Source organism: Mastigoproctus giganteus, chromosome 1 (genome assembly GCF_048544385.1).
Source record: "Mastigoproctus giganteus isolate SK-2022 chromosome 1, ASM4854438v1, whole genome shotgun sequence".
Lineage (NCBI taxonomy): Eukaryota > Metazoa > Arthropoda > Arachnida > Uropygi > Thelyphonidae > Mastigoproctus > Mastigoproctus giganteus.
The window spans coordinates 265,033,059-265,060,063 of record NC_143575.1 but is presented as its reverse complement, the minus strand read 5'-3'; the positions used below and the strand labels follow the sequence as shown (position 1 = coordinate 265,060,063).

At 34.3% G+C, this 27,005-nt stretch overlaps 1 protein-coding gene across 3 annotated transcripts in view; it reads left to right on the top strand.

Annotated features, from left to right (window-relative positions):
- LOC150091902 (uncharacterized) overlaps positions 1-27,005 on the top strand; it is a 121,628-nt gene that overhangs the window by 47,136 nt on the left and 47,487 nt on the right. For 2 of the 3 annotated variants that reach the window (XM_090377371.1, XM_090377385.1), the window contains exons 5-10: positions 1,633-1,724; positions 7,620-7,695; positions 12,284-12,405; positions 15,555-15,618; positions 18,469-18,579; positions 22,944-24,371. In XM_090377371.1, the coding sequence (XP_090233497.1) occupies positions 1,633-1,724; positions 7,620-7,695; positions 12,284-12,405; positions 15,555-15,618; positions 18,469-18,579; positions 22,944-24,371 (1,893 nt within the window). The remainder of the gene's footprint in view (positions 1-1,632; positions 1,725-7,619; positions 7,696-12,283; positions 12,406-15,554; positions 15,619-18,468; positions 18,580-22,943; positions 24,372-27,005) is intronic. The other variant, XM_090377375.1, reaches the window with a different exon arrangement.

Here is a 27,005-nt window from a genome sequence, read left to right as displayed (position 1 = left end):
TTGTTTGATAAAATCTTATATTTCACTGTATGCCTCTTTTATATACAGGTAGTTCTCGACTTTACAAGTTAATTCGTTCCTAGCGCACGCTCGTAAAGCGGAAATTTATTTCCCAAAGACATAAGGTTAAAAATAGGGGTTATGTTTTCAACAATGAAATTAGTTAGGTAATTAGTTTATGTTTCAACAATGATTGATTTATCGAAATAAATGAAAATGTAGCCTGTAAATCAAACAAATTATAATAATAGAGAAATTATTTACAGCTTACAAATATTAAAGAATGTTTATTCTTCATCATCATTGACTAAATGCACACTCGTTGGTTTGTTGCACAAAAGGAGTCATCTTCTTCAGAAATGTTTCAAGAGGCGTTTGTTTCCAAGATAATCTTCTCATTTAATTATAAATTTCATGATTGCATGTGTAAGCATTTTTTAACGGCACATACAAATTGCAACTAACACAATTCGCGTGGAGTAACAAGTTTACGAAGCTTGAAAAAAAAAAAGGAATGAAGAGAAGATTCTGAAAATTTATTTATGTTTTTTATACGATTGAAGATTTCAGTAAAGGGGAAACATATTTCACCCTAATAATGTAAAAAACCACACGATTCCAGCTATCGGTATTTTTGCAAATGCAATAACAACGGAGGATGTGGAAAGGTCAGGGAATAACCACCGCATATCTCCCCCGGAGCAATATGGCCTTAGTTGCTAATGCTCCTAAAAACCAAATAACAACAGCAATAACATCGAGTTTACTACCTGTTTATAATTGCTTGCAGTAACAAAAAAGCCCAATAAACCAGAAAGTGCAAATTGTTTTTATTGTTTTATGGTTGTGACTTCCAGAAATGTGCTTTAGAAAAATATCACAAAGGCCTTTAAAATTGATTCTTATAACAGAACATATGATAACGATGAATGTGTAGTGCATTTTAATGATTTGAATTGGTAACTAATACAATTTACAAACCATGCTCACGACCTCTTATATGGCCTTAAGGTCACGCTCGTGACTTTAAAAATGACATTTTAGAGAGATAAATAGCTTAGTTATACAGCGAAAATTTCAGTTTCCAAGATATTGAAACAAATTACCAAAAAACAATGTGTTATTGGGTTCACATTACTATATTTTAATGATACGATGGTGTCTCTGAAACTGATTATTTTTATTTTTTTTTTTTTTATGAAAACCACAAACACGAAAGGTATCAAAACCTATAGTACTTAGTACCATGCATGGGTTGAAGGAGAAGTATGTGGGGAGGGGGATGCCGGAAACTTTGCTCTAGAGACTAAACATGGGTTTCACCACTTCAAGTCTCCAATAAGCAAAGTGGTGGTATTTCACCGGTTGATGAAAGTCATCTACCACCTATAAAGTGAATTTGAGCCATATTGATTTGAATGAAATGTCAATTACAGATTTATACCATCTAATATTTTTATAGGTTAGCATGCTCCCTGAGAAGTATATTATAATGGATTTTTACTACATTAAAAATTTATTGAAATTGAAGATTAATGTGAAACTTTATAAAAATCCCTTAAAATGTTTTTAAAAAATTTTCTTTTATATTTTTTTTCATCTGTGATATGTGTTTATTTATTTATTTTCCAGAATTTTATAATGTTTTCTTCTATGATGGTGTTCACAGAAAATTGCCATCATTCAATATTGAAAAACTTCCAGAGAACCTTGTTGGAAAAGTAGTAAGTATTTTTTATTAGGTAGTTTTACAAAAATGTTTGCATTTCTAACATCGAAAAAAATTTCTTAAAATATCTCTTTTTCAGAATCAAAAAAAGCAGTTCAAGATGCTTTTTTTTTTTTTTTTTTTTCAAAATTAAAAGAAACCTAAAAAAAAAAAAAAATCAAAGAATTCTGGATAAAAATCAGAAAAAATTTCAAAATCTCTCTATTATAATAATAATAATGACCTTCATTGCTATCAAATAATAAGATAATGAATATGCAATGTAACTTCACATCTTTCTATTTCTCTTCCATCCCAGTGAACTTTATCTTAAAATGTACCTTATGTATTTTCCGTCTGAATAAGTGTGATAGCATTTTATATTGCATGAAGAACTGTACACTTGTTTCAAAGTGTGTTCAGTTCACTGTCACCAACACATTCACAGTTACAAACTGTTGTTTGCTTCTGGCCCACAAAAGTTAAAATAAAGGTGAGTTAAGTTATGCTTTTTTATTGGTTTCTCATGCTTCAAACATCCACTCCAGTCATGTGAACTTGTTTCCATAACTTTGAGGATAAAAAATAGCACATGTTAAAATTAAACAAGAGACATGTATAGTCATTTTGCAGTTTACATGCTTTTCATACACATTTTCATGTGCAACAAAATGTTGAGACAAGGGTGTATTGGATGTATTTTATTAATAATTTATTGATTTTTAAATTGATTGTGTGAGTCAGAATTCACATAGGAGAGCATAAAGGAGATACCAAATTGCATAAAAATGGTTGCACGCTATATACAATTTTCTTTTGTAAGTTGTGACTATTTTTTCTTAAAAGAGTCAGAGAAAGAACTGAACCTTGCATTAGTGAAGAAGTGAGGAGACAGAGTGCCATCTACCATCACGTACAATGAGCAGTTGGAGAGAAAACGATACCCAATTACAAAAAACAGTTGGCAAAACCATAAGATGGAAGCTTATTTAGATGGCCTTTATGCCAAACACGATCTTTGAAATGTTAAGAGACACTACTTGAGTTACACTAAACTTTTCCATTGAATTTGTCTGCAGACGGGTAACATAAGCCAGTACATCACCAGTGGGTTGACACTGACGGAATCCATACTGGTGATCGTTGACCAGATGGAAAGTTTCTAGATAGTTTAAGAGTTTGTAGTTAATAGATTTCCATTACTTTAGAATGAGTAGAAGCGAGTGCAGTGGGACAATAATTGAATTGAAGGGATTTGACAACCTTTTTTAGGAACTGGCTGAATATGAGCAAATTTCCAAGCAGAAGGGAAAACACCAGATCCATCATGCCCTGGTGCTTTCTTGGCATGAAAACGTGAAAATTCTGATATTCTTTTCACAGAAGGCCACAAAAGAAAGGCTCCATTGTAGAAGAGACTATCACCAAGTTGTGATCTGAGGTGCCCAGAGGATCACTCACCTCAACCATGTACTTAGAAGGGTTGTTTGCAAGAAAAAATCAAGCACATGTTCTTTTTGGTTAGGATTGTCTGGTATTCTGGTAGGGAAATGAACAATCTGTGAGGTCATTAGTAATTACCTTGACCTGTATCTTGACCAGATGGAGTTGTGAGGAAATCAATGTTAGGAAAATTGGACTTGAGAAAGTTAAGTTTCAAGGAGAGAAAGTCAAAGAGTTCCAAGTGATGAGTGGAGTTGGGAGAATGATAGAGACAACAGATGAATTTGAGAGACTAAGTGGAAATGGACATCATCAAGATAGGAACTAATATCACGTATATTTGTGAAATGAAGGAGGAAGTATTTGGGAGGTTTAGTTCTTTTCGCTGATAAGTTTGTTCTGTCAGTTTGACAATTCATAGTGTATTGAGTAGTAAGAAATGGGTGGTGAGGACATGTTCTATGAAGTAATTAAATTTTTGGATATGCCATACACACGGCAAGAATATACCCAGTTCCTTGATATTATGTGGCCTCAACAATGCCCCCTGCATACACACTATGTGGACTCCATCCAGTCACTATCTGGCAGTGTGATTATACAATAGCTGATTCAGAAGCCTCCCAGAAAGAATTACCAGTAGGTTCTGGTCTGGTGGACTATCTAGTGGCTGGCCTGTGAACACCATTTTATAGCTGTACCCTCGAAATGTAAGGAAGATTGGATCTCACCACGATGTCCATCATAACGTCAAAAGACATCAATCATACTGCATGATGGAAGAGATGGTGGGTTGCTGGAGCTTTGCTGTGGAGAATAAACATGGATTCCACCATGTCAAGCCTCCAGTAAGCAAAGTGGTGGTATTGCACTGGTTGATGAGAGTCATCTACCACCTAGTATTGGCTGGTAACAGAGGGGCAGCATTCCTCCATGTGGTTTGTGTGTCACACTTCAATCTCTGCTTATATTGGTTCACACCTTAAAATATGCCACCTAGTATACTCACCTCCAGTATACTAAGTGGCATATTTTAGGACTTGCACCCAGGGTTACTAACAGTCCCAACAACATGAAAATGCCAGTAGATTATTTGGCTGTCACAGACCAACCAGACTTGCAGAAATTCGGTCCACTTGATTTGAGTGTGACCTGAATATCAGTTCCTTTGGCGTTTTGGACTCTCACATAGCAAGCCCTGCTTGACATACCTGAGAGGATCTGTGACAGCCTCAAGGACCAAAAAGACATGTAATAATTTATGCATTAATTAGTTGTGCTTCTCTTTAAAAAATTCATGTTAATTTTTGTATAATTCTATTATTGTTAGATGATCCTGCAGTGCATCCTTTGGCATGGATTTCATAATTTTCCCTGCTACAGAAATTAAACTTATGGGTCTTGTAATTACCTATTTCATCATTGGAATGACCTTTGTAAATTGGAAAGTCATATGAACATTTACATTCTGCCAAGACTCTTCCTGAGTTCAGAGATCCATTCATTATAATAGATAGTGGCTTGGCAATCTGCTATGCTGTTTTCCATTAATATCACTGGATGAATCCCATCAACTCCTCCTGCTTTTTGCACATTTACTCATGATAATTTTCTCTACTAATCCATTTTCAGCAATCACAAAGTTGTCTTCTTTCTGAATACCTGCTATCTGGGCTGATAGTTATGCCAAACCTAAAAGAGAGTTCACATGAAATACTGATGCCAAAAATTGATTGAGCTCAACTATCCATTTGACTCACCAGCAATATTTACCAAAACTATGGGGGACTAGTACAGTTCAGTTCCTTCTAGTTTCCTTCCTTCCTTCCTTCTAGTGTTCACATGTAAAAAAAATTTTATTATTGCCCTTTGTCCTCTCTTCCCTTGCCTTTTCAGCATATGCCTTAGCAGTAATTACTCTCCATGTAAGAACCACTACTTTATTACAGATTATTTTATGCTTGTCAGTAATGTTCAGCATCTTGTTAATTTATATTCATTGCATGCAACTTTCTCTTCAGTTACTGGATTCATCAACTCAATGAACATTCAGTTTTTTATAGGTCTGGTAACATTTTAAAAGATATAAAAAAGCATGGTAAATGGCAGAATTATTTCTTTTAACAGGCACCATTTATCCTTGTTAGATTAAGTGCTGCTCCCATTGAATAAAATTCAAAAGCTAAGGCTATTCATTTCCCTTTCAAAAATGAAAACCATAGTTATTGGCATGAAGTATTCCTACAGAGAAAGAGTGAGGATGACAGTTTTTTTTGCATTGCAAAGTCTTAAGACTAAGCATCTGTTGTGAGGACCTGATTAAGCTATTTAAGGCTTTGAAAGGATTGAGAAAACTAATATTGGGAATATATATATTTTTTTCCATTCATAGGTGATACAAACTAGGGGAAAGGTAGTTGTGGGCTGAATATAAAGAAAGTTTCCTTTCATCCAAAGTTATCCAAGGTTATTAGCTGTTAAAACAGAACAGAAAACTTTTTATTATTTGTTTTATTGTCTGTCAACTATCCTTTATGAAAGTATAGTGAGTTTGCTACTGTCTCACCTAATTGAAGATGTCTGAATTTAAATCTGTTGGAGTCTGGAGGAATTCTTAAGGTCTCTTCAATCAGGGTTGTAGTTTACCAGTATCAGAGATGTTGAGAGTAGATTTTCTCTGTAAGTTATTTTGGGTTTTTGTGCCTGCACAACATGCAGGTTATCCCATGAACACAAACATCAACAGACATGACACACACACTGAAGATCATATGAAAAGACCATATGAATTTAGCACACTCTGACCATGCCATTTGTCAGGCATCTCTTTATCATCTAAAATGAAAATTGAACATAAATGCTGATTGCTTAATAACAAAATGGTTGACTGGGTAAAGATATTACTTCCAAGATTACTAAAAGTATCATCCTTAATACACAGCCATTTCTGAATAAACAGAATATTTATAAGGCGGCATCGTTTTAAGTTATATCTCATATTGTGAATACCTTCACAACGAGTTGCCATAATATTGCACTACTTCGAATAAGTAATGCTTCACCATAAGGAGAAGACTAATGTTACTTATTCTCAGATCGGTACCACCACCCAGATGGCACCGTTTCAGGGCTATTTGGCCCTTCTTCGGTGGGTGGGTGGGTGGGTACCCAAGTGATGCAATGATGGCAAAACAGTTACGAAGTATAACTCCACAATATGAGAGATGCCTGATGGTGTATGATGTATTTAGACTAAGATGCATTTAGGGCTAAAGCCTCAAGCTGCAAGCAAATTTAGACTATGTATATATTAAGTGCAATAGCAAGTAATTTCTGAATAAACAGAATATTTATAAGGTGGCGTCGTTTTAAGTTATATCTCATAATGTGAATACCTTCACAACGAGTTGCCATAATATTGCACTACTTCGAATAAGTAACGCTTCACCATAAGGAGAAGACTAATGTTACTTTTTCTCAGATAGGTACCACCACCCAGACGGCACCGTTTCAGGGCTATTTGGCCCTTCTTCGGGTGCTATTACATTTAATATATACATAGTCTAAATTTGCTCGCAGCTTGAGGCTTTAACCCTAAATGCATCTTAGTCTAAATACATCATACACCATCAGGCATCTCTCATATTGTGGAGTTATACTTCATAACTGTTTTGCCATCATTGCATCACTTGGGTACCTACCCACCCACCCACCGAAGAAGGGCCAAATAGCCCTGAACTAATGAGTTTCCTCGAATAAGTAACAACAATTTTCTCTACTGGGGAAGCGTTGCCTATTCGAGGAATATATGAGCTTTGAGTGTGAGTTGAAGGAGCAACTGTCCCTTTCTTCCTTCTACGGCATTTCCTTCCTCTACCTCTCCTACTATCACCTTCCTACATCTTTATCTCTTTTCTAAGTCTAATAGGGATAGTATGAGGATAACTGAGAACTTTATCCCATACCATATTTCAAAACGGTGCCATCTGGGTGGTGGTACCTATCTGAGAATAAGTAACAATAGTCTTCTCCTTATGGCGAAGCGTTACTTATTCGAAGTAGTGCAATATTATTGCAACTCGTTGTGAAGGTATTCACAATATGAGATATAACTTAAAACGATGCCACCTTATAAATATTCTGTTTATTCAGAAATGGCTGTGTATTAAGGATGCTATTGCACTTAATACATACACAGTCTAAATTTGCTCGCAGCTTGAGGCTTTAGCCCTAAATGCATCTTAGTCTAAAAGTATCATCATAACTGTGGCTACTTTTAATGTTCTTAAAATCTTTTTGCTGATTATCATTTTACAATATTCTGATCTATCATAACCAGCTGCATGGTATTCTCAGATTGCATTTATCTCATTGTTTAATAAACATCATAATTTCTTTTGATAAATATTAGTGCACTTTTTCTATTTTTTTTTAATAATTATATTAAGAAGTGTGAATTCTGTTTTAGGATTTTCCCCCTTTATTATGTAAGTCAACACCAACAGCAGTGAAGGAAAAGAAATCAGAACAAAAAGTGCCAAAAGGTAAATTTCATAATAATAATAATGATAATAATCCTTATTGAACAAGTAATATAATACAAGAAATACAAATTCAGTAAATAAATAAGTTTTAAACTCCCATCAATTAAAAGATAAAGAGGTTTTGAATTGCTATAATTACTTATAGTGGTAGTACCTATCTGAGAATAAGTAACGTTAGTCTTCTCCTTATGGTGAAGCGTTACTTATTCGAAGTAGTGCAATATTATGGCAACTCGTGAAGGTATTCACAATATGAGATATAACTTAAAATGATGCCACCTTATAAATATTCTGTTTATTCAGAAATGGCTGTGTATTAAGGATGCTATTCCACTGCAATAAACACTAAAGAATATCATTTAACCTATTTATAATTTTTTTTAGAGAATTAGCTTAATGAGTTTTGAATTGATATTTATGCAAAAAATTATTACTTTCAACCATGTTAGTTAACTATAAAGAAGAGTTTAGTAGCAGTCTGTCTAATAGATTTTTTATCTAAATATTCTTTTAAATTGAGCAAAAAAATGGGGTTTACTACAAAAGAAAAATCCAAAAAATATCAAATTTCATCAGCATCATACATCCTCAAAAATAATTAAATCAGACATTTAACCTTGTAAGAAGCAGCATAAAACATGGAAATGTGGTAACAATTTTTGAATGTCTTTATTTTAGAGAAAAAATTTGAAATTAGCTAGAACAGTCAACCACTAACCATATGCCCCCCCCCCCCAAGTAAACATTGCAGTAATTCAGGACAAGTATTCAAGTATTTGTGTTTGTTAGGCGGGATCCAGGGTTTCCCCTATACACCGCAGTGTACTCTAAAAGCATATCGCTGAGCCGGCAGAAAAAAAAAAAAAAAAAAAAAAACTTTTCAAGGAAAGAACAACTAATAAAATGTTTGAACCCGTTACTGTGTGTAAGTGTGTGTTCTGTTGTATGTTGTGTGCCGGCTCCTGGCATTTCGCAGTCTGGGGGCAGAAGCAATTTCCTTCTACCCCCAGACTCCCGTCCCTAGCCACGTGGAGGCAGCCAGGAACAACTATACTTCATACTGATGCAAAACATCAAGAATAAATGGGAAGGACTTAGTAGGAAAATAGTTAGAAGAAAGAAACGGAAGAAATAGGTTAGAAAAGGAAACAGAAGAGGAAAAAAGAATTTCCTCAACACTAGTGGCAAATAATTAAAAACATTTCAACAAATATTGCTTTAAAACTCTTACTATTACAAAATATTATTTATATTTTGTTATATAAAATCTTCCAATTGAAAGCAAAAATAAGTAAGTATATTCAACTACAGTTAAGTTAAATTTGATTCAATAACACCAATTAACTTATTACAACAAAATTCAGCAACTATTGGAACAACACTTAAGTAAATAATTACATTTACCATTTAACTTAATGAATCAACCACCAGCCAGAATGGGGCTGAAATTTACAAAATCTCAATTTCTGAGAAGAGATATACATATATACAAAACTAGAAAACAAACACAGAACAGACTCAGAAACCCAAAAACAAAACCAGGTAATAACTGTAAGTTACAATATAATACAAAAGTTCTAGAAGAGTTAAAACTTTGTTACATATTTACATTTAACTACGAGCTAAGACATCTCATTTACAACAGAAGTACAAGAAGAAAGACTCCACCCCAACCAGGGCAAAACAAAAACTGTGCATTATTATACCTAAAACACAAGAGTTAGATTCCTAATGGTGTCGATGTTATCTAAGAACTATCTGACATTAAGATTTTCCGACGTTTGAAAACCTTATCCGCAAAAGTTGAAAAAGCCCCAAACAATTCCAAAGAGGAAACCAAAAGAGGAAACTCAGAAACATCAAACACGTTTGTTATTAATTGAAAAGGAAGCCGTAAATCAACATATAAAGGACAGTCTAATATTATGTGTGGAACTGTAATTCAGGACAGCAAGTCCAATTCTTTTGAAGTATTCAATATTCTTTTGGACCTTTGTACTAAATTTCATGTCAGTAGGTATTCCCTTGCACTTATGCCCCAACAAAACTTTGGCACAACCATTTTATTCAGTATAAGACAATATAAAAGTCTTTAACTCCTGGTAATCGAACACACCTGAAATGTAATGCATTGTCTTGTTTAATATAGATTTCAAATATGTAAGAAAATTTTCCTTCACTCGCAGTTATAATTAGCTGAGTAGTTAGGATTCACTGACTATTTTTTTTTTTTTTTTATTTATTTGTTTATTTAAAAATTCAGAATTACAAAATTGAATATTACTCTTTAAAAAAGGAATATCATTTAAATGTTTGGAAGATAACAGATTCTTCATTTGCTTATTTTTTATTAGATTTATAGAACACCTGTTTAGAAGAAATTAATATTGCTGAAACAGAGGTGTAAATTTTTGTACATTTTTTATTTTTTGTACAGATTTTGATACTGGAATTAAAGTAGTCATAAAAAAATGTTTTGTGTGCCGCTCACTCATCCTTGGTGTCATCTGCTCTAGGCTCTGCCTTGTATAAGATATGCTGACTTAACTTTTAAATCTTGCTAAATTAAACCCACTAAAGTTTCTCTGTCATTTGAATTTCAAATAAACTTGGATGATTTTTAACAAATGTATATTTCCAGTGTAGAATATCTCTCTCTGATTACTAATTTTTCAATTATATCCATCACTAATCACAGAATTACTACCGAACAGTAAAGTGTGCATGACAAGTATGACTGCCAAAGATACTATTCAGATACTTGGTTGCAAATTTATTAGGATATAAACATGTAGAGATGTATAGGCACAAAGTTATATTATATTACTGGGATCAATTGCATATCTGCAGAATTAATATAGTTTACCGAAGAATTTGCCGAATAATAATTTTTTCAAGAGAGCAATATGGTCATCACCTTTTTTAAAGGATCACAATAATTGTTTGGAATTTAACAATTAGCTCAGCAAGCTTCAAGTAAGTTCCCTTCTAAAGGGATGTGATATCACCAAGTTGTGACATGAAGTGCTTTGAGGACCACTTCACACTATTGTGTACTGTGAAGGGTTGTTGAAAAGGAAGAGATCAAGCACGTTGGGTGCGTGTGGTTAGGATTTTCTGGTAGATAAATTAACAAACAAACTGTGAGGGTATTAGTAATCACAAACACCTCAGCATCTTGACTACCTGGATCTGGGTAACTAAAAACCTGAAGTGAACTTAAGTTGTGAACACCTAAAGATAATTGCCGTTAAACTCAGTGCACTTTTTCACAATCGCACAGCACATATGAAGAAAGTCGCAGCACACCAGTTTTCTAAATATACTTATCACCCTCCTTGAACTTCCACAGAAATGTGTTGCAAAATTCCATCTATCTGTGATATTCAGTGCTTATGACATTTTGTTCATTGAATGGCTTGAACTATGCTGAACAGTTGCATGCACAAATGCAATATTCTCAGACATATATGAAGATGCATCTGGATAATTCTGGAGGATGTGTATCTTGTACAGTGGCAGTTTTATAAAATTTTTGTGTCATATAAAAGATTGTGATCCTGGAAAGATATCTCTAACATTTTTAATTCGCGTGAAGTTTTCTTTGAGCTTGGATAATTGCCGTCTTATTATTTGTGTACTCAACTATATTAGTATATCTTATGGGAATCCTTTACAGTCTGAATGTAAAAAAAAAAAATAGTATTAACATTTTAATATTAATTATATTAATATTATTGCTTATATTTCAAGGAGATACTAATTAATATATGTACATCTCTTAGAAATTAAGTACCGTACACTTCTACTTACCAGTTTGCAGATTATCTGCTATTATGAACTAGGCTTTCATTTCTCTTTCACACTCTTCCAGTTATGTTCTTCTGTGATTATTACAAAAATTATTACAAGTACGTTAATCTTGATCTTTCTCACTCTTCCATTTGCTTCAGTTTGGCTTTATGAGTTCTTCCAAGTAAATGAGAGAAATTAAACACTGCCATCAGTTGATGATTATGATCACCTGTACAGCTGATTATACAGTTTTACTCTCTATACATTGTCATACTTGTGATAATGGATCAATAGTAAAACTGTACTGTCCATCATCATACATGACAAAGATAGTGATTTCATATCTGGTTTCTACTTTTTCTAAAATTACAATGTATAGTAATCATAACAACAATCTGTAATTGAACTTAAGAATTCCATTTAACATTTATGAATAAAATCAACATTAGGAGAAAATGCATGACATTTTTAGTGGCATTACATTTCCAGTCTAGTTTGTATAATGTTTTATCCATTTGAAGTATTTGTGCTTACTCTATTGATGTTATTGATAGTTTATGTGTAATGGAAGTCACTTGTGTGTGTGTGTGTGTGTGTGTGTGTGTGTGTGTGTGTGTGTGTGTGTGTGTGTGTGTGTGTGTGTGTGTGTGTGTGTGTTAAAAATAAAATAACCTATAATTTTGGATTATCTATATGTTTGAGAGTTTGCTGTAGTTCCTTAGTTGAATCTTTAGTATTACATTAATGCATTTATATATACCAGTTTATTTCAATGTTTGTTTTAATATTTCAGCAGTTCCTAAAGTCACCCAAAACAATTCCAAAACTGGGTTCTGGAACATAGGAAAAAAGAAAAGACTAATTGTTGGTGGCGTATTTGTTGCAAAATCCAAATTCGATACTCGAACACCAAAGGTATTTATACATCCCCACCCACCTCTTCCTTTTGTCTTAAAATTTTGATGTACTTCCAAAAATATTTCCTTAATGAAATTAGTATATGTTTTTGTTAGCTATTTATTAAGATGAATTATAGAGTGTCTGATTTTAAAAGCTTATAAAAAGCTAGTAACTGATTTAGTTGAGTTATAAAAAAATTTTATTAGCATTACCATTAGTAGAGATATACGATGCAAGAAAGCAAGCTTATGTGTAGCATCAGCCAAAAAAAAAAACAACCCACCCATTTCACCCCTCCATTCATTCCAAATACCTGTCCAGCTCAGCCTTAAATTTATTTAGGCTATTAGTCTCCACAATTTCAGATTACGTTCAGATTACGAACCTAAGGGGGCATAAATTCAAATTAAGAAAAGACAGATGAAGAACAGATGTGCGGAAATTTACTTTTAGCCAGAAGGTGGTTAATTGCTGGAACAAACTTCCTTCTGTCGTTGTGGAAGTTGATAGGTTAAATAAATTTAAGGAGGAACTAGACAAGCATTTGGAGGGAAATGTGTGATTTTTTTTTTTTTTTTTTTTCTTTTGGCTGATGCTGCATAAGCTCATACACTTGCTTTTTTGCATCACATGCCACTACTACTACTACTACAAAAGATGGAAGCCTGTTCCAGCAATCAACTGCCTGCTGGCTAAAGGCAAATTTCCACACATCTATTCTAAAACTGTCTTTCCTCAGTTTGAAACTGTGCCCCCCTCAGGTTCTTAGTCTGAACAAGAGGAAGAATCCCATCAGCATTCAGCATCCCAACCCATTCAAGGCCTTATACACCTCAATCAGATCACCTCGCAGGTGCCTACTCTCCAAGCACTGCAATTTGCAGAACTTAAGCCTTTCTTGGTAAGAGCACCCCTTTGTTCCCCTCACCAATTTTGTTGCCCTTCTTTGTGTGGCGCCTCCGTAGCCAGGTGGGAAGGAGCACCAGTGTGTAGCACACGCTTCTTGATTAGACCGGGGTTCGAGCCCGTCACCACCAAATACGGAGGATGCGGAAAGGTCAGGGAATGACCACCGCACATCCCCGGAGCAATATGGCCTTAGTTGCTAATGCTCCTGAAAACCAAATAACAATAACATAATTGCCCTTCTTTGTACTCATTCTAGCAACTCTACATCCTTCCTAAAATGAGGCCTCCAGTCCTGTACACAGTACTCTAGGTGTGGCCTGACCATTGCCTTGTATAATGGGATAATCACCTTCCTGTCCCTGCTAAGAAAATTCCTATATATCACTGACAAGACTCCATGACCTGCCCTGGCAGCCCATCTGCACTGCTTAGCCAACTTCATATTTGACTGCACAATTACCCCCAGGTCTTTTTCACTTTCTACCTCCCTGAGTGTAGTACCACACAGTTGGTACGTTTTTATTATTACCACACAAAAGCTCAAAAATACTGTTATGCGTGGTTTTCTGCAATTCTATAAGCGTGTTAGAGTGAAACCGTGTTATATAAGTACCGTGTTGCAATCGTGTTAGAGCGAAACCGTGTTGTAGAAGTACTGTGTTATATGGGGGTTGCCCGTATTTGTAAAATATTCTGGGAATCCCTCACCAACTGCGAAGGGCAAAACATTCCTGAAAAGTATATTGCATTTGGCAAGACTCACATCCTAAAGCAAATAGAAGTTAGAAGAAAAACAATAATTATGCCAATAAAATATATGAAAAATACAGTAAATTTCATTTGTCATTTATTCAACATAAAAACAGTGATAAGGTTCTTTTTATACAATAAAAAAAAAATAATAAGTATAATTTTTTTTTTTTTTTTTTAGGAGCATTGGCAACTAAAGCCATATTGCTCCGGGCATATGCGGTGGTCATTCCCTGACCTTTCCGCATCCTCCTTATTTGGTGGTCACGGGCTCGAACCCCGGTCTAATCAAGAAGTGTGTGCTACGCACTGCTGCTCCTGCCCACCTGGCTACAGAGGCAACCAATAAGTATAATAAGAAAAACAGGTTAAGAAATAACAGTGTGAGGGAACCACATGCACGCACACATGCACACCTTCAGTACTTATTGAACAGTTATAGCATATAATAGATGGTACAATAAATGTTAATTTAAGTTACTACATAACAAGCACTGTAATCTGCAGTGTTATGAGAACAAGTCAAAATACATCCAAGAAAAATGTAAATGTTAGTTAGGATTTACTGAGAGCATTAGTTAGGATTATTGAGTGGCAGCTGCACCTTAGGTTGTGGCCCTAAAAAGGTCTTTAAAAATACAAGCATGAGTACTAGAGTCGTAGATGACTTAAATTTGACATTTCACCCAGACCTGTGCCCATGTGATCTACAAATATAAACCATTATTTCAAATCTGTGGTTCGAGAAGGATTCCTCTATTTATATTTTTAATTCAATGTTGCAAATTATCAATAGATTATATATAAAATCCCACCTCAGAAGAAAATGTCAAGCTATGAAACCCTATATACAAATCAATTGGTATTATTACTGTGAATGCATCTGTTGTTCACAAGTATAAAAACAAAGTAATGTCCAATCATGTAAAATTTATTGAACATTTTATTCAGCTATAAAATGGAAGATCTCCTTCCCTCCCCTCCAGATAATAGTGTCTGACAACTGATACACTTGTAGAAACAATACGCAGAGAAATAAATTAATTCTCAGGCAATCTGCATGCTTCCAAAAATATTTTTAAAAGTAATTAATTATAAGAGTTAGCTAAGTGAACAAAACACAAAGTTGCTGACACTGCTATTCAAAGATCATGTGCACTTTAATAAAACCTGAAAGTCAATACATGTGATATATTTGACTCAGCATACAATTGATATATTTTATGCTACATGAACAGCGCAACCTAACAGTGGTTTCAAAGTTGATAAATAAAACATGACACATAACATGTGTTCCCATATTTGAAAAATGTAAAGAAAAAAAATCATGAACGTGATTAAAATCCAAAAAGAAATTAACAAATTTGCTAGAAAGCTGTAAAAGTTTTCAGATGCTAAAAAGAAAATGAAAAAGGCAATTTTTTTTTTAATTTTAGCATTATTTTAGAATATAATTTGATGAAAAAATTTGAAATCTATTTTCTGAATATTTTTCTTACGTAAAGGAAGCTAAACAAACAAGGAAAATTGAGGCATCTGCTGAAAACACAGAAACATCAGGGCAAAAATGTAAGTTGATAGTTTAGTTGAATCTATTAGCATAATTATAATGTCCTTTGTATATTTTCTTTTGAGAAATAGGGATTTTTTCTGTTTTGAACGTTATACTAAGTGTTTTTTAAAAAAATCTTCATTGTCTGTAGGTTTATAATGAGAAATTCATTTATCTCTCTGTAGGTGTGTTCAGACTGTAAGAAGAGAGAATTTTTGTATGAGATAAAATATTAAAAAAAAAAAAAAAAATTATTATATAGCTTATTACTCTAGGATATCAAGATATATAAAAAAAAGATTTGGTTATTTCCATGATATTATTATTATTTTATTTATATACAGTAGAACCCTGATAAGACGTTTTTCAAGGGACTGGAGGTTTAGAACTTCTTAGAAGGGAAAATGACCTAAGAGTATGAAATATTAACTACACAAATAAAAATGAAAAGATACGCATACATAAGTTAAAGATGATTTTTAAGTAGTATTTCAGAATTTATAAATATTTTACTCTGCCTATGGGAAACATTTTTAAACTGGGGATTTCTAATTGCTTAACATTCTGTTCATTAAACTCATTACCAAGTTGGAAGAATGAACTCCTTTGGAGTTTCAACATACCTTAAAAGATCACAATTACAGTAAGAAGCAATAATCTATTAAGTAATTCAGAACTGTTCACAACAATCAGAACTTAACGCTCTCTATGTATCCAATTATATAGATGGATATCAATGAAAACAATTGCAATATGTCACTTCCATTATATCGAAATGTTTCTACTAAAAATGTTTTGGTGCTGAAAGCCTCGGACTATGGAAAATTCACTAATCAAACAAGTTAGTGCCAAGCATCGTAGTAAACCACCGAAGTGGGTGAAATGGCGTCGTTTCTGTTATATCTCATATATTGTGAGTGCCTTCACAACAAGTTGCCCGATATTGAACTACCTCAAATAGGCAACACTTCGACAATGGATTCTCGAATAGGCAACACTTCGCCAATGGACCCGCTCTGGGTGTGGGGTGATGGTATCCGCCGAGAATAGGTAAAATTTGTCTTCTCCATTGGCGAAGTGCTGCTTATTGGTTAACACTTTAGTTAACATCAGTTAACACTTTTTCTGTTGCCTTTCTGATTACCTTTTTTTGACTTGGGATTGAGTCAATCTGAATTGGAAAGGTTAGCGACATTTTTGAATTTTCTTCATAAAATGGTTGAATTAATCAGCCTCTGATGAAGGATGCTTGACAAAAATTATTAATTTTTTTTCTGTCACTTTGGAGAAAATGTTCTAAAAGTAGGGCAGTTCCCCCCCCCTCCAATCGGATTAAAAATCTGATGCTGTATATTTGCATTAGGAAGCAGTGAATCTGTTAAACACCTTTAGATGTTTCTGTGAAAATTGTTTTGACTTTAGTGAAAGACTATCATCTTAAACAAACACACTGTATAGCCTTAAAGAAGCACACTGTGTTAATACATTAAAAGAATGGCAGAACTATACATATAACAGTTGAAGTAAATTTATTTTAGAGTCATTAAGTACTATAGTGTGTTTGTTTAAGACCATATTCTTACACTGATTAGGTAAATAGACTGTAATAAGCAGAAACATCTGTTTCTGCTTATTACAGTGTTTCTGCTTATTATATTTAAATGTTTAAATATAAATATAATTAAATGTTTTCATTTATTTTTATTTTACTATATGTTAATTACTATTCCAGCAACTTGTAGTAAAGGTGTCATCACTATATCTTACAACTGTATTGTGTAACATTACCATACAATATGCATTCCCGTTCTTAGTCACTGAATCTAGGTGACAAAAAAAATTTACAAGAAACTGTTATTTATATTAATATTTTTTTCCTTTTTGCTGGTGCACGGAATGGATCAGCTTGGAAATCATGAATAAATTGCAAGTAATAAGTGAGTTGCAATGATCTTAAACTCATTTAATATAGAAACTATTAATGATATTGATGTAGCATACTGCATTTACTAATATATACTGTACATATTGCATTTACTAAGTTTGCTAATGCTAGTAAAGTAGCAACTTAAGGTAGGTTTTAGACATGATACCCAGTCTAGGTGACAAAAAAATAGAGACATTTCACGACATAATTTGGTAAAATATTTAATCACCAGTGTTTTGATCAGCTCAATTTTTTTTTTCATTCAAGGCCATAGTTATCTGATCTCATATAGAGAATGTAAGGCTTTTCACAACACGCACTAATCCAAGCACGGTACTAAGTACTATAGGTTCTAATACCTCTCGTGTTTGGGGTTCACATAAAAAAAAAAAAAAAAAACACGCACATCAGCCTGTGAACACACTTCTGTAGATATAATACATTTATGGTTGTGAATGCATGCTTGAGGCCATTAATTACTTTTTTTTTTATATATATAACTCGCCTTGTGTAGGGCTCCTCTACAGTGCACTGGTGAAAAATTTGTACATTACATTAAAAAGGGTATAAGAATAAAGCACTGAGCATAAGTGATTAATTACTGCACAAAAGAAAAGGCCTCGGTCAGCCATTTCTCCTTTGTATATGAGCTGTGATGTAGTTATTGAGCATTGTTATACGTGTGACTTATCTTTGCATCCTGTTAATGTAACTTATAGTTTTTCTGCCTGTACGTCATAGAGAATCCCCAGGTGGGGTTGAAAATATTGGTAATTAAGTATTTTACTAAGTTAAGCAGTGACGTTATCCCTTAAAAGTAGTGAGTGTTTCTTCCTGTGCTACTGTTTTTTACTATTCTATAGATAATATGTAGTTTGCTGAGGAAGATATTACTAGTATAGTATTCCAGACTAATAAAAATATATATATATTTTTTAAGCATGCTCACCTTTGGAAAACCAAAGTGTATCACCTAAATCTGAATCCCCTGTTTCTTCTTCTTCACCATCTATTTCAGACACAAAACCTGAATTCATTGATGGAAGAAGGGGTAAGGCTTTATTTATTTGTAATATATTTCCTTTTAGGAATATAAAATAAAATAATTATAATTTTATTTTATTTTTATTTTATTGCCATTTAACTTGGAAGTAATAAGCTACTTCATAAGCATTTTGTTGTCAGCTAATGTACCTCAAACCTTCCATACTTTAACTTTTAGAGGAAATGGATATGTGAATTTTTTTTGGCTGATGTTGCATAAACTTGCTTTCTCACATCACATCACATGCCTCTACTACCACTACTACGTCTTAAGCCTTCCATACCATAGTATTCCTTGGGCAGCATGGTGCATAGGTAAACTGTGTTATTTGAAGATAATAAAGTACTCGAACCTATGTTGGTTTAATTATGTTTCATTTCCAATTTGTAAATATGTACATAATGGGGAAAAACATTTTTTAATACCACATATTCATAAATTTGTACTAATCCCCCATTATCCACTCTGCCAATACCTGCAGTAATGTTACCTACAGGGTACAAATAAACTCTGGTATTAAGACTATAAAGATAATAAATAAATAAAAAAATAATCCCTTACTTGTCCACCAAACCACCTGGCAATGAGATTAGGAAATCTACAGTGTGTATTATTAATAACCTTAAGTTATCTATGATTTTAAAATTTATAAATAATTCTTTGCCTAACATGTTGTTGTTTGTTGTTTGGTTTTTAGGAGCATTAACAACTAAGGCCATATTGCTCTGTGAATATGCGGTGGTCATTCCCTGACCTTTCCGCATCCTCCGTATTTGGTGGTGATGGGCTCAAACCCTGGTCTAATCAAGAAGCGTGTGCTACGCACTGTTGTTCCTTCCCACCTGGCTACGGAGGCGCCTTTGCCTAACATGGATATATATATATATATATTTGTGTGTGTGTGTGTGTGTGCGCGCACACACACACACAGGTCAAATTCCAATATAACAAACTTTGCAATAATGTAATAATGAATTTTCTTTTTATCACCGATAAAAAGGAAATTAATTCCGCACCTGTGCAAAAACAAACGTCGATTATATTTATTTTTTGCTGTAGCTAGGTACAGAGTACCTACTTCAGCTAGTTTTGGGTTCATTGGCATTGCCAAATGATGTTTAGGTGTCACCCTGAATTCAGCAGAATAATCCATTATGGAATGAAGAAATAAACAATAAGACAGATTGTAGGAAAGAAAATGTCAAGTATGGTTGCCATTTTTGCATTATTCAGAGTTCCTCTGTATTTCAATTATCATTGCCATTTTATTGCATTATCCAAATTATTCCCTGTGTGGAGTTGTTCAGTCTTCTGTTCTCGAGCATACTGTATCATGTTTAGTTAGAATTATTGCAGATTACAAAGTGATTTAATTAATTTTTTATTTTGGTGATCATTAAAATGTACAGAAAGAGTGAAAAATGACGAAAAATTCACTTTTAAAAAAAAAATTGTCAATCTTGGAAAAAATGGACGTTGGTAAAAAGAAAAGTGAAGTTGCAAAAGAATTTGCCATTGTTTCTTCGACATTGTCTACAATTTTAAAATATTGTAAAATATTGAAGACAAGATTAAAGAGAGAGCCTTAGAATCTCAAAGAAAAAAGATTCAAAGAACTTTACATGATGACATTGATAAAGCTGTTTCTTCATGGTTACAAAATGTTCAGTCAAGAAATATCCCAATTAGTAGTCCAATAATAAGCAAAAAGGCATTAGATTTTGGGAAACTTTCAGGACACAATAATTTTCAAGCAAGTGTTGGATGGCTCAAGATATAGAATAACTTCCAGGACAAGAGAGAATACTGTACCATAATGCATGGCATGCTAGGGAAATTAAAATGATAGTCGTGGAATATAATATCAATATTTTTAATGCTGATGAGACAGGGATGTTCTATCGGATGTTGAAATACAGACAGCTGTAATACAGGCTGTAATTGAAGTTGATTTTGAGGTTAGAGAAATGTGGGATTCTGTAGTTGTTGCTACAGGAGTTCTCAACACAGTTAATTATGAAGATTACATAGAAGCAGATGACAATTTATTGACTGTGAGTGAGTTCAGTTCCAAGAAATTATTGAAAATGTACAGGCATCTTCGTGTAATGCCTACATAAGGTGTGAGAGTAAAGATGGCGATAAAAATATTGTTGAGCTACCTGATGAAGAAATTTGCTAAGCTTTAAACAGCCTGAAAAAAGTTTGTGTATTTGTCCTATACTGCTGATATCCCAGAAGACATTTTTCGGTGATTAAATGGTATCAAAAATTTCATTTCTAATGGCACTACTAAAAATATGAGACAATTGAAAATAATGAAAAGCCGTTTCACATACCTAAAACACAAAGAAGAGAAAAACAAATCAGATTGGATGGAATGGATCAGAACAGATCAGATAAAAATGTAGACTGCAGAGCTTGGTATCTAAGGTACCTTAGAGGAGACGTAATTGAGCTGTATAAGGCTCGAAAGAAAAAGTGAAATGAATGAGAATGAAATTTTCACTGTTATAAATGATTCCAGAACTGGGGGGGAGGACTATAATTTCAAATTGCAGGGGGAAGGACTGAATTGTAGGAAATTTTCTTTTAACCAGTGAGTTGTTAATTACTAGAATAAGTTGCCTCCATGGGTGGTTGAGGCTTACAGCTTGGAGAAACTCAAAAGTTAGCTGTATAGGTACCTATATGAGGAGAGAGAAGTTGTTTATACTATTTATTTATTATTATTTTTTTTTTTTTTAATTAATTCATTTATTTATATTATTTTTTGGCTGGTGCAGCAAAGGTATCAAACTTCCTTGCACCACATGGCTAATACTAATACACTATATTGTAAAAAGTATCTGGACAGCCTTAGGGTTTGGGAAAAATGATCCAGAATTGCCATTCGCACATCACATTCGTATAGTATGAATCAGTTGTTTTTATACATTCGTATAAAAACAACTGATTCATACTAGAAATAAATGGATTGATGAAACACCATAAGTCGCCAATTTGTTTGGCAACTTCCACCAAGGAGTCAGTATATGACAACTGGTGGGAAGCTAAAGATCTTACCTGTGATCCCAGCATGTTCCAGCTTATACAGTAATCTGAAGTGTGGGATTGTGTCACATGCTTGTTAAAATCCAAAAGAAACAATGTAGATGTTATTTCTTACTTCTGGTCTTGAGTAATTTTTCAAAATAGTTAACCAGTTTGGTTAAACATGATTTCCCTTTCCAAAAACCTGGTGTATATCCTTCAGAATTCCATTTCTATCTAAACAACTCTGGATTACATCCTTGATAGTTGCTCCCATGATTTTCCCTAATGCTGAAATTAGACTGACCAGACTGTAGTTATGCACTTTGCTCTTAGAGCTGCCAATACTTTTCAAGCCCAGAGGAAGCTTTCTTGAGTCCAATGATGCCCTTATAATTAATATTAAGGTTTAATGCTCTCGTTCTCTTGCTTCTATCTTCAAAGTTACTGGGTACATACCATCAACTCAAAGAGGCTTAATTGCCTTTAGGGATGAATAGTTTTTCTAATAAAGGATCTGCTGTAATATCAGTATCACCAATTTCATAGTAACCAGCTTCACTCCTACAGTTTCCCCTCACCATGAAAGTTCTTTTGTCTTTAACTATTAGCATGAATTACCTCTTCAATTCATCTGCACTCATTATGGAAACTTCTAATCTGATTCCATTCTGTCCTTCTTTGTATTTGCATACATGAAAAACTTGTCCCTTTACTCTCTTAGCTAGCAATTTCTCATAATCAGCCTTTGCTATCATAACCTTTTCCTGTGGTACTGTTACAGATCAATGTGTAGCCTTGATTGGCTTTAGCACTTTTCATTGCTCTGTAACTTTCCCATGCCATCTTTTTCTACTCTGTTAAACTGGTAAGCCAATTGCCAGTTTAATAGAGAATCTTTGCATCCTTTGGACGAATGCTAAGATAGCATTCGTCCAAGTTGTTGAGATGGCATGCATTTATGTCAGCATTGTTGTTATATTTTCTTGGTGTATATTCATTAATGGCTTCCGTGACTATTGCTATAAAGCTATTCCATGATTCTAATGTATTCATTTTCCATTGGAGTGTATTTCCAATTCCCTATGCTTGCTCCTACTTATATGTAAGTTGCAGTTGAAGTGACAATCAGGAAATTACTGTTTTATTTCAGACACATTTGTTCGGTAAAGTTTTCATTCTATGTTGAAAAATTAAAATTGTATTCAGAAATTTATTAATAAGCATGTATGTGGGGAAGGGTATTTTGCAAAGAATGAACTTTATTAAAAATTTAACTAGCTGATGCATTTTTTTCTGTATGTATTTATCTATTGAATTTTTTATTTTTGATGTAGTTGCACCAAAAGAATTTATCATTGAAGAAGACCACAATCACTTTAAATGTCAAGTAATAGGATGCGGCAAAAGTTTCCGAAAAGATAAACTTCTTGAATCTCATATGAAGCATTATCATAATACAAGGAATAGTAGTAAATCTTCTCGTTCGAATATTGGAAGACCTCCTAGCATATCAAAAACTCAGACTTTTGCATCAGTTCCTAAGGAGAATTTTGAAAATTTGGAACAAGCACCTGAATCTTCAGATAAAACTGATAGTTATGATGCACCCATAGTGCAGAGTACAAAAGAAGAAAATTCGCTCACTTTGATTGAAGAATTAGAATCACTGCCACCCTTAGAGGAGAAATTATCCAAGACAGAAGACTCCAATGATATTTCTAAAGAAAAAATTAAAGTGGAACCTGAAGATGGACCCATAATTGAAACTTCCAGTGAAACTTGTGATTCAGCAGTAATGCCAGAAAATTCAAAACAAATGAAGCCATTAAATGAAAAATCTGAAATACAAGAGGTAAACAAATTATCACAAGAAGCCAAAAAGGCCTCACCTGAAACAAAAAAGGGCTCATCTGAAACAAAAAAAACTGAAACTGAAACGAAAAAAGTCCTACTTGAGACAAAAAAATCTGAAACAAAAAAGGCAGTGGAAACAAAAGGAATATTATCAGAAGTTAAAAAACTCTCATCAGAAGTAAAAAAGTCCTTACCTGAAGCAAAAAAGACCTTGCCAGAGTCAAAAAAGTCCTCGCCTGAAACAAAGAAGACCTCACCTGAAGCAAAGAAGACCTCACCTGAAGCAAAGAAAACCTCACCTGAATCAAAGAAATCCTTAATTGAAGTTAAAAAGGTGGTCATTGATCCAAAAAAGTTCGCTGTGGAAACCAAAAAGATTTCAGGTGAACCAAAAAGGAGTTCATTGGAAGCAAAGAAGACCATACATGAGCCAAAGAAAGGTACTACAGATGCAAAAAAGGCACCTGAAACCAAAAAAACATCAGGTGACCTCAGAAAGACTTCAGCTGAAGTTAAGAAGACATTATCTGAAAACAAAAAGGCATCTGCTGAAACTAAGAAAACTGCAGAATCAAGGAAAATACCCAGTGACAGTAAGAAACCCTTTGTGGATGCAAATAAATCGGGTACTGAAACTAGAAAAGAAGAAAAGAAGACATCATCTGAGAGCAAAAAGGCATCTTCTGAAACAAAGAAAACTGCAGAATCCAAGAAAGTTCTCAGTGACAGTAAAAAACCCTTTCCAGATACCAGTAAATCCATTATCGAAACCAGAAAAGCCTCAGCAAGAAGATCACTTTCCAAAGCTGAAAAGACTTTGCCAGAAGTAAGTAGCGGAAAAGCGGATACCACAAAGGTTCAAACAGAACGAACCTCCACTCCTAGACGAGGAAGACCAGAGAAGTCTGGTAAGTATGAACTTAGCTATGTAATCGTTTTAACCTGGGCCATTCACAAATTATGTCATACAATTTTTTAATTAGTTGATCATATCCCCCATAATACTTTGTAACAATAGCTTTAATTACTTCTTCTTCCCATTATTATAAATGAGATAATAGAACTGAAGCCACATTATAAATGGAAATGTGTTATTTAACATGGATTCCCCACCACCCACCTTGTGTTGCATAAGGTGAGAATGGCACCATACATTTATGTGCAAATGTACCATCCTACTAAATTCATGGGGCACTTTTGGTCCTGAACCATGGCTCCATTAATAGCATGTTGGCTTACCACTGGCAGTGATGCAAGGAGTACTCCTTTTGCTGGCCACTGCAATGTTCCAGTGTTATTCTCTTCAAATTACATGTTCCATGTCTTGCTTTGTGATATGGGATGTTATCATGTTGGAAGTTGGAAGGGTCATGTCCATAAAATTGCTACAGCGTGGGACAAGAATTGTTGAGAATAAAAATGTAGAATGCAGCATTCTTGGTTCTGTTCACTATGAGCAATGGATCTAGTCTATAACATAAGGAACACTTCCCCCCCCTCCTTTCAGACGATGACATCTCAACTTCAGTTGGGGCTACACACTCATGTAGTAAAGCATTTTGTAGGCATTCTCTATATAATAACACTTGAAAATTACAACATTCCTCACTTTGTTATAACACCTTAAAATAATATTCAAGAATATTAAAATGCATGCCACCAAATAGTGGCACTTCAAGCAAAGAAAAATAAATTGTTATGATGTTTACTGCCAAACTGAAGTATCATTCATTAAGTTTGGCACTAATGATATTAAGAGTAGGAGACCGGCAGAATTACTTAACAAGTACAGGTCACTGTCGAAAAAAAGCTGTGAATTAGGGTTGAATATGAAAGTGTCTGCAATTCTGCCAAGACACGATAGGAGGTGTATATGATGAGAGCCTTGTCTATCAATTCGGCCCTGGAAAGATTGTTCAAGGCTCAAGGGGTAGAATTTTTTTCAGCCTGGACTGTACTTTTTAACAGGAGAGACTGCTTCTACAGGGATGGGATACACTTAAATAGAAAGGGTGCAAGAATATTTGCTGATGCTATCGAGGCAGTGTTAGGTGGGTCGGAAAACTGCCAGCTTGGGGGGGGAGACAAAGACTAATAGATTAACAGTAGCCACTGGCAGAAGTGAAAGTGATTCTTGCACTGCTTCTATTGGAATGAGCAGAAGCCTGGAAAACAAGATGCAGGATATTTCAGACACTGCTGGGAGTCATTGTGGTACAAGTAAACACATGGGTTGTGTTAGGGTAGCTAAGAAAAAGAACAGGTGCATGTATACTTGCATGTACACCAATGCTAGGAGTTTTGTAAATAAATTTGATGAATTTGAGGTATTGCTCAAAGCATCAAAGGCAGATATTATTGGGATATCAGAGACGTGGTGTCACACAGATATAAAGAATGCAGAACTGGAATTTGGGGAGTATGTTTACAGAAAGGATAGACAGGATAGGAAGGGAGGAAGGGTTATGCTATTAGTTAAGAAACACATAAAATCCAAGGAAGTGAAGCCAGTTGACATCGCTGGACAGTGCAGTGTCGAGTCAGTTTGGTGTGACATAAGCATTGTGAGATCAAAATTGAGAGTAGGAGTGTGCTATAGGCCTAATGAATCTGATGAGTATAATAAGAAACTGTACAGGGAAATAGAGTGGGCCAGTAAATCAGAGTCTTATAATAGGGGATTTTAATTTCCCAAATATTGACTGGAATTTGTGGGTTGGTCACTCACACAATAGCAAGGCTTTTGTGGATTTATAGGATGATTGTTTTCTATATCAGCATGTTCGGGAGGCAACTAGACGGAGTAATAATCTTGATTTGATTATCAGTAGTGATACTTCATGCATTAAGAATCTGCAGATAGAGGAACCACTAGGTGGCAGTGATCACAGTGTGCTGAGGTGGGATTTACTCAAAGAGGTAACTCCCATCAGGGGTAAAGGGAAGGGTTATTGCTTTCGTAAAGGCGACTACGATGGTCTGAGACAGTATTTAAATTCTATACAGTGGGACCAACTAATGATGTTACCAATAGCAAATTCAAAATGGGAATCATTCAAAGAACTTATCTTGGAAGCTACTAGGCTTTACATACCAACTAAAAAATATTGTTCAAGGTTTAGGCCTAAATGGATATCAGATGAACTAATGAGACATATGGCAGAGAAGAAAAATGCATGGGATACATATAAATTAACACGTGACACAGAAGCCTATGATAGATATAAGTTGATCTTTAACCAAGTTACAAAAGAGGTTAGGCAGGCGAAGGCAGATTACAAGAAATCTTTGGCAAGGGATGCAAAGAAAAACAGCAAAGAGTTCTTTACTTATGTAAACTCTAGAAGGAAGGGGATGAATCAGATTGGTCCACTTGATATCGATGGTTCAACTGTTGATGATCCTCCTCAGGTAGCTAAGAAACTAAATGAATATTTTGCATCGACATTCACACATGAGGAGTTATTCAGCGAGTGGAATGTCAGAGGTGTATTCAACTCTGGCAGTAAGCTAGATATTCTTGTAATAACTGAGAGTAAAGT